The 10000-nt window shown below is 32.3% G+C and overlaps 1 protein-coding gene across 1 annotated transcript in view; it reads left to right on the top strand.

Annotated features, from left to right (window-relative positions):
- LOC130228739 (BMP/retinoic acid-inducible neural-specific protein 1-like) overlaps positions 1-10000 on the top strand; it is a 36527-nt gene that overhangs the window by 15194 nt on the left and 11333 nt on the right. The window contains exon 2 of the mRNA XM_056457175.1: positions 3422-3644. Within this exon, the coding sequence (XP_056313150.1) occupies positions 3422-3644 (223 nt within the window). The remainder of the gene's footprint in view (positions 1-3421; positions 3645-10000) is intronic.

The following is a 10000-nucleotide window of genomic DNA, read 5'->3' as shown; positions in this document are numbered from 1 at the left end:
TATTAGTAGTAGTAGTAGTAGTAGTAGTAGTAGTATTATTACTTTTATTATTATTATTATTATTATTATTATTATTATTATTATTATTATTAGTAGTAGTAGTAGTAGTAGTAGTAGTAGTAGTAGTAATAGTCGTAGTATTACTATTATTATTGTTATTGTTATTATTATTATTATTATTATTATTATTATTACTAATATTAATACAAATAATAAAATTCATTATTATTATTATTATTATTATTATTATTATTATTATTATTATTATTATTATTATTATTATTATTATTATTATTAAAATATAAATACATTAAATTAAAAATATCATTAGAATTATTATTATTATTACTAATAATCTTAAATAATAATAAAATAATCGTACACTTCAAAACTAATATTTAAACACAAATACATGTAATCATAAAAAACACAACAGCTAGATATCTGCATAAAACAAAATTGAATAAAAGAAAATTAAAACATTAATATTATAATATGATAATTATTCATAATATAAAAAAAACTAATAAAAAATAAAAACATTACCCCCCCAAAAAAAATCTTATTATATCTTACAAAAATCTTGATATAATATTATTATTATTATTATTATTATTATTATTATTATTATTATTATTATTTTTATTATTATTATTATTTTTATTATTATTATTATTATTATTATTATTATTATTATTATTATTATTATTATTATTATTATTTACAAAGGATATAAAAAAATATACATTAGGAAAAGCTGAAAATACATTAGCAAAGTTTAGCCTGTTCAAATAAATAAGTATGATAAAGAAATTGAATCAATTTATCAAATCTCATTAACCTTTTCTTTTCTGTATAACTCAAACATTCTGATTGAAGAGCACCGAATGAATCTCTCATTTAGATTTTTTATTTGATCACATTAAATAACAGCGGTGTCACGTTAAAAATGCACACATCTTAAATGAAAACATTCAGTTGCAATTCCACCAAGATCGACATGTTTAGATTATTATTATTATTATTATTATTATTATTATTATTAATTCTGTGTATGTGTCTGTTCAAACACGCACCCAAAACCCAGAGTGCCCTCTTTCGCTCCTCTTCAAATGGCGTGTACAGAATCCGTTTCGGAAACAGAGTCTATTTATCACTATGGAGTGCGTCAGCTGACAGTCACGCACCGCTACATGAATTGACTGTTTTGAGGATTACATAGGAGGAGCAACGGTGCCTGTAGCGAAAAGAAAACTAATCGTGCCATTTTTATGTTTATTTCAAAATGTTTTCATGCCTAAATAAAATGAAAGCACAGAACAGATTCACATTTAAGAGTGAGGGGCGCCCCCTGGTGGTTCGGCAGTATGGGTTATTTATAGGGAGGATTGCCTCTCTGATGTTTATCGCCACCCTTCATAGAAAGATTAAAAATATGGGAGAAATATGGGAAATCTTGATGATAGTGGATGATAATGGCATAGCATTTTAAAATATGGGAGAATCCCAGCAAAAACCGGAGGGTTGACAGCTATGCAATCAAAAATGTATTAATTATATTTACTGTTAATATTATATTATTAAAATGAATCCTCTGGTGCTTCAGGTTGGGGAATTGAGCATTGGCCTAATGACCAGTCTTGTAAAAATTAGATGTTGCAAAACACCAACATGGTGCGGCTAAATATCAACTTAAATATAAATGGCTCTGCGAGTAAGTAAAATGAATCCTATTAATTTTATAATACAAATATCATTAATACTATATATATATATAGTGAGTTGCTTATTAGACCTGCGTTAAAATCATGAGTGTAAGGGTGCAGAATTAAGAGAAAAATCAGTGTACATATGGTTCCTTTTATCTCTTAACACATCATTTTCATCCTGTAACACAGCAATAAACACGTCGTCTCGTTGTGTGTAAGTGTGTGTCGGCCTACGGCTCTATTGCGTTCAGACTCATTCACACGGTGTCATTTTAATAACATCTCAAACACATCACAGAAAACACACTCAGGTGGAGCTGTAAAACACCAGCAGTGCATGTTTACAGCATTACACTGACATATTTCCAACGTTCACACACACTGAGACACTGAGCAGGGTGAGAATTATACATAGACAACCAGAATAACTAGTTTTGGTAATGTTAGTTTGTTTGGTACATGCTTTAGTGCATCACGTTTATGCATTTATTTAGATTACATCTAATTTAACCTTTGTGTACTGTTCAAATTGACTCTCCTTTGGTTATGCTGGTGATGTTTTTGCCCCATTGACTTCCATTTTTACTGTTGATCATCAGGTGTCAGCATTAACCCTTTAGATAGGCCTGTGTTAAACAGAGTCTGGTTTTATATGAAGCTCAGTAGAGTAAAACAGCAGATTATATTAAATAGTGCAGAAATTCTCTTACTGTGTTTACTGTGTTCTGAGAGCTGGAGGGCTTATTTTGAGTTTCTCAGCCATATCACGATAAGTGCACAAAGATTTATTTTATAATCTCACACACAAGAGATTAACTTAACTTAACTTAACTTAACTTAACTTAACTTAACTTAACTTAACTTAACTTAACTTAACTTAACTTAACTTAGCCAAATAACTAATTAGCTTAATTTAGCTTAACTTAGTCAAATAACTAATTAACTTAACTTAACTTAGCCAAATAACTAATTAACTTAGCATAGCCAAATAACTAATTAACTTAACATAGCCAAATAACTAATTAACTTAACATAGCCAAATAACTACTTAAGTTAACTTAACCAAATAACTAATTAACTTAGCATAGCCAAATAACTACTTAACTTAACTTAACTTAACTTAACTTAACCAAATAACTAATTAACTTAGCATAGCCAAATAACTAATTAACTTAGCATAGCCAAATAACTACTTAAGTTAACTTAACCCAATAACTAATTAACTTAGCATAGCCAAATAACTACTTAACTTAACTTAACTTAACTTAACTTAACCAAATAACTAATTAACTTAGCATAGCCAAATAACTAATTAACTTAGCATAGCCAAATAACTACTTAACTTAACGTAACTTAACCAAATAACTAATTAACATAGCATAGCCAAATAACTAATTATCTAAACTTAACAACTAATTAATTAAACTTAACTTTATTTAACTTTAACTAACTTACTAACTTATTTGCTTAATTACTTACCAACCAACTATAGTAATATAGTATTGTATAGTGTTATATTAATATAGTATCAATATAGTATATACAAAAACATAAATAAATACATACATATTTATTTACTAACTAGCCAACTATAGTATATCAATGATACTACAAAAAACAAAAAAGCAAGTGATAAATAAATGTCCATATCCACATTTTAATAATCTCTTGTTTCTTACATGTGTACATGTGTGTGTGTGTTTCTCTTCTAGATGAGTTCAAGTCATTCCTGAAGCGTCTGCCGGCGACACACTTCCTCCCGGTGAGCAGTGTTCACCTGCTGTGGGGCAGCGACTGGGATCTCCAGAACCGCTATCGGCTCCTGCAGAGCTCGCTGGAGGCCCAGAGACTGAAGATCCAGAGAACGGCACGAAAACTGTTCGGTCTGAGCGTCCGCTGCCACCATAATCCCAACCACCAGATGCCCAGAGAGAGGTCAGGAAAACACACACACACACACTCACAACACCTCGCACTCTATCTATCTATCTATCTATCTATCTATCTATCTATCTATCTGTCTATCTGTCTATCTGTCTGTCTGTCTGTCTGTCTGTCGGTCGGTCGGTCGGTCGGTCGGTCGGTCGGTCGGTCGGTCGGTCGGTCTGTCTGTCTGTCTGTCTGTCTGTCTGTCTGTCTGTCTGTCTGTCTGTCTGTCTGTCTGTCTGTCTGTCTGTCTGTCTGTCTGTCTGTCTGTCTGTCTGTCTGTCTGTCTGTCTGTTGAAGGTGTGTGTATGTGTGTTTGCATGTGTGTGTGTATGTGATGACAGGATGAAAGTGTAGAAATGGTTGATCAGCTTTGACACACACACACACACGCACACACACACATTCGACAGAGACTCTGCAGGTTGATTGAGAAACTGTGGACTTCAAAGTGCAGCGTTGTTTGTTGTGTTGGTGAGCATGTGCAGACTTCAAAGCCAGAGCGGCTAGTTTAGCTAAATGATAACAGCGCCCTGAATTAGCATGCTATTTGAATAAAGTAAGCAGCAGGGGAAAGCTTTGGTCATGGTAAGCAGTCTCTGGGGGAAGTGTGTGTGAGTTACACAGCTCATCAAGAAATACACGGCACTGAAGCGTGAAGCTGCGCCATTCAGACATCACTGCAGACGCAAAACAATCAAACACTGGGGGAACTCTGGAAATGATGCATTAAAACAGATTCATTAGGGGATAAAAAATAACAAGAAAATAACCATGCACCACAAATCAAGTCTAAAGTTGCAATAGCCAAAAAAAAAAAAAAAAAAAATATATATATATATATATATATATATATATATATATATACATTGCCTTACATATTGCATTAAAAAGTGCACCATATTTATTGCAAAAATACACATATATTGCCTCTGCCAAAATTTTCTGCCATTTTTATTTTATTCCCTTAAAAAACATCAAAATATTAAGTAATATTAATATATTAATATTAAGTAACCTTTTGCCCTATCTTCAGTTATTTATCTTCTGATTTGTAAAACTACACCTTAGTCATAGACTAGAATCTGTGTTAAACCTTTGTGTTTATCTAGCAAGAAAATGTGGTCCCACTTTATATTAAGTGTCCTTAACTAATATGTGCTTACAGTGAAATTAATAATTCATTACAATGTATCTATTGTGTAAATACATGTATTTACTGTGTACTTAAGCTTGATTAAATACCTGTGTGTAATTACATCTGTAATTAACTTCTGTAATTACTTGTGTAAATACACTGTTGACCATCCCTTACATCTTAACCCACCCTTAAACCTACCCATACCACCAAACCTGTCCATAACCCTACCCCTATCCCAACTCAAGAGCACCACAAGTCTTTCTCAAATATATTATGAACACAGTAAGTACATTGTATTTATTTTTTGATGCAAGTACATAGTAAAGGACACTTAATATAAAGTGGAACAGAAATTGTGTTAGTTTGTTGTGGTTCTCTCCTAACATTCCTTCGGTCAGTATATGGATGAATCAGCCATTTTCTTACACCTAGAAAAACTGACTTGCGTCAGAAAACTGATGATTTCTGGCATACCTGGAATCCATGTGTTACAGTTTTAAAATGATTTTTTGAAAGTGGTGATTTAAATAAAACAAATAATAAAAATAATGAAGGAAAAAAATAATATATATATATATATATATATATATATATACAGTTGAAGTCAGAATTACTAGCCCCCCTTTCATTTTACTTATTTTATTTATTTATTTATTTATTTTTATATTTCCCAAATGATGTTTAACAGATTCAGGAAATTTTCACAGTATGTCTGATAATATTTTTTCTTCTGGAGAAAGTCTTATTTGTTTTATTTCGGCTAGAATAAAAGCAGTTTTTAATTTTTTCAAAATCCATTATAAGGTCAATATTATTAGCCCCTTTAAGCTATATTTTTTCGATAGTCTACAGAACAAACCATCATTATACAATAACTTGCCTAATTACCCTAATTGCCTAATGATCACCTACCTGACTAAGCCCTTCTCCCCTGATCACTCAGCTTACATGGCCGGCCAGCTCTAGAAAGAATCCTGGTGGTTCCAAGCATCTTCCACTTATAGATGATGGAGGCCGCTGTGCACACTGGAACTTTTCAGAGCAGCAGAAATGTTTCTGTAACCTTCTGTAACCTTCCTCAGCCTTGTGCCTCCAGACAATACTGTCTCTGAAGTCTACAGATGATTCCTTTGTCTTCATGCTTGGTTTGTGCTTTGACATGCACTATCAACCCTGGGACCTTATATAGACAGGTGTAAAATCTCTCGCTGAAACATCTTGAGAATGATCAGTGGAAACAGAAGCGTCACGCCAAAGCCTGTGAATACTGATGTACATCTGATTTTTCAGCTTTTTTATTTGTAATAAATTTGCAACAATTTCAAAAACTCTTTTCTCACATTGTCATTATGGGAGATTGTGTGTAGAATGTTGAGGAAATAAATCAATTCTGGAACAATACTGTTACATAAAAATGTGGAAATGTGGAAAAGTGAATCCACAGCGCTATCAATACTTTCCGGATGCACTGTAAGCAAAATAATCTTGTTTTTGCTTTGACATACGATTATTTTACTTTATCTTACCCTACTGGCAGATTATTTGGCTCGTTTTCAAGAAAACTCACATAAATTTCAAAGAAAAATTGTGTTAAATTAAATTCATAAATAGTTTGTCAACAGTGTTTCTTGCTGATGTAAATACCAGCTCCTCAACAGTCTTCATTAAACTTCCATCTGCAACTTTTACTACAGTATATAAAAGTTTACTTCAGTAACTGGAGGCTGAGAAAAAAAAAAACTTGTTGGGACGGTTGTTAGCATTATTGCTGCCAGCCGCTGCTTTTCCCGAAAGACACGTCATTAAATCCCACACAACTATATGACAAGCCGAGAAACATTCGCAATCGAAATCCGAAACCGATGACGAGTTCAGAACAGTCATCTCTGATGCACCGCAGCCATCAAGAATTACACTGGTGTTCACTATGTGGTGCATTGCATTTAATGATCATTACACACAATTCATCTACCTGGAGTGCTTGACTGTTTAGTTTGAGGGTTAGTGCTAGAAGGGATACAGCTGTGGCTGTAAGTTCACGAGAAATATTTATATTATTTATTAAATTAGCCATTAATTGGACTTTATTAACGTCTACCCCTAAGCCAACCCTAAACCTACCCCTCACAGTAATGTAAAAGCAGTAATTATAATGGAAATTATTTATTTAATTAATCATCAATTGTATTTGATTAACATCTATCCCTACCCCAAACCCTAAACTCAACCCATAGTAATGGATAAACAACAATTATGCCAATAATTATCTATATTATTTATTCAATTACCCATTTATTGTATGTTATTAAGATCCACCCTAATCCAACCCAAAAACCCAATCCTCACAGTCATATAAAAACAGTATATGAGGAGTTTAGATGCAAAAACCTCCAAATGCTGTCTGAAATTTGAGTATTTTCATAAGGCTCCTGTTTTTGTTCAGTAACATCACTTTTATGATAAAGAATAAGTCCTTTTCCTGGTCTTTAAAGTAAATTATCTCAACATAAACAAAGGAGGCTGAGAAAAATGTTCATTTTTGATGGCACTTAGAGGTTTTTGCATCTGGACTTTTCATTTATAATGAGAATTAATTATTAAATGACTTAATAATTGTGTTTTATTAACATCTACCCCTAACCCAACCCTAAACCTACCCCCTCACAGTAATGTAAAAGCTGTAATCATTGCTGAACAGTAATTGCAGCGTCACAATAATACACATCATTCTCATTAACAATGTGGTGCATTGCTTTTAATGATCATTACACACAGTTCATCTACCCGGAGTGCTTGACTGTGTAGTGTGAGGCTTAGTGTTAGAAGGGATACAGCTGTGGCTATTAATGAGACAAGTTTATGAGAATTATTTATATTTTTGTTAATATCTACCACTATACTCAAACCCTAATCCCTAAACAAAAGCAATAGTTATATAAATAATTATCTATATTATTTATTAAATTACCCATTTATTGAATGTTATTAATATCCACCCCTAATCCAACCCAAGAACCAATCCTCACAGTAATATAAAGACAGTATTTTTAATGAGAATTGTTTATAAAATGATTTATTAATTGCATTTTATTAACATCTACCCCTAACCCAACCCTAAACTTACTCCCTCATAGTGATTTAAAAGCAGTAATTATAATGAGAATTATGCATTTAATTACCTATTAATTGCATTTTATTAACATCTACCACTGTCCCCAAACCCTAAACCCAACCCAAACACATTAATTATACCAATAATTATCTATATGATTTATTAAATTACCCATTAATTGTATTTTATTAACGTATACCCCTAACCCAACCCTAAACTTACCTCCTCACAGTAATGGAAAAGCTGAAATTATAATAGGAATTATTTATTAAATTACCCATTAATTGCATTTTGTTAACATCTACCGCTATTCCCAAACCCTAAACCAACCCAAAAACAATAATTATACCAATAATTATCTATATTATTTATTAAATTACTCATTAATTGCATTTTGTTAACATCTACCACTATCCCCAAACCCTAAACCAACCCAAAAACAATAATTATACCAATAATTATCTATATTATTTATTAAATTACTCATTAATTGCATTTTGTTAACATCTACCACTATCCCCAAACCCTAAACCAACCCAAAAACAATAATTATACCAATAATTATCTATATTATTTATTAAATTACCCATTCATTGTATTTTGTTGACATCCACCCCAATTCAACTCAAAAACCCAACCCTCACAGTATATATATATATATATATATATATATATATATATATATATATATATATATATATATATATATATATATATATATATATATTAATTAATTAACAGTATTTATAATGAGAATGCTTTATGAAATTACTTATTAATTGTATTTTATTAATATCTACCCCTAAGCCAACCCTAAACTTACCCCCTCACAGTAATGTATAAGCTGTAATTATTGTCGTATAAGTAATTGCATTGTTGTAATAATACTCATAATTCTCCTTAACTTCTGGCCACAGCTGTATCCCTTCCAGACTTTAGCTCTATATTGTGAGTGTGTTATGACATTGATGCAGATTTTTGGAGTCTGCTGTAATGTGTTCTAGCAGCAGGTGTCAGATCAGAGCTGAACGAGCTGCTCTTTGGCCTGAAGGTCCTGATGAAGAGCGAAGAGTTTTCCTGCTGACAGCGAACACTGTTCTCCTTGCTCATTATTATCAGCAAAGCGCCTGCATCCGCCCCATAGACTCACTGCACACCAATTATCTAGAGGAAGCAAACTTCATTTGGCTCCAAACTTTGGTTTACTTCTCATTACTGCCAAGTTTTCCCGGGAACTTCCAGCTTATGAGTGGCGAAGTGGCCAGATTTACTAATAGCTTGAGCCAGAGTGAACACTCTAATGGCGTTCAGGAAAATACCATCAGGATTTAGTAAACACACACAGTGAAACACTAGATGTGGACACCTCACTGGATTTGCATTAGTAAGAGTTTCCTTGCATCAACATGAATCGTGTGATGTGATTGGACTGATTTATGCTGGGCAGTTCACTTGTTTTAGTCATATTTATAGCAAATGCTGTTGTGTTTTTGAATCCTACTATAGTACACTATATGAATTAATCAGTTGTGGTAGTCTACAGTTGCTATGGTAACAGAAAACTATAGTAATTGATCTGTTGGGGTGATTCTGTAGTTGCTATGGTAACACAACAACAATAGTAATTGATCTTTTGTGGTGATTCTATAGTTGCTATGGTAACACAACAACTATAGTAATTGATCTGTTGTGGTGATTCTACAGTTGCTATGGTAACACAACAGCTATAGTAATTGATCTGTAGTGGTGATTCTACAGTTGCTATGGTAACAGAACAACTACAGTAATTGATCTGTTCTGGTGATTCTACAGTTGCTATGGTAACACAACAACTATAGTCACTGATCTGTTGTGGTGATTCTACAGTTGCTAAGGTAACATAACAACTACAGTAATTGATTTGTTGTGGTGATTCTAAAGTTGCTATGGTAACACAACAACTATAGTAATTGATCTTTTGGGGTGATTCTATAGTTGCTATGGTAACACAACAACTATAGTAATTGATTTGTTGTGGTGATTCTACAGTTGCTATGGTAACACATCAACTATAGTAATTGATCTGTTGTGGTGATTCTACAGTTTCTATGGTAACACAACAACTATAGTAAT

The sequence above is a fragment of the Danio aesculapii genome, chromosome 5, assembly GCF_903798145.1.
Source record: "Danio aesculapii chromosome 5, fDanAes4.1, whole genome shotgun sequence".
NCBI classification, from domain to species: Eukaryota; Metazoa; Chordata; class Actinopteri; order Cypriniformes; family Danionidae; genus Danio; species Danio aesculapii.
Note: the sequence above shows the minus strand (reverse complement) of the source record. Positions and strands in the feature narration are given on the sequence as shown.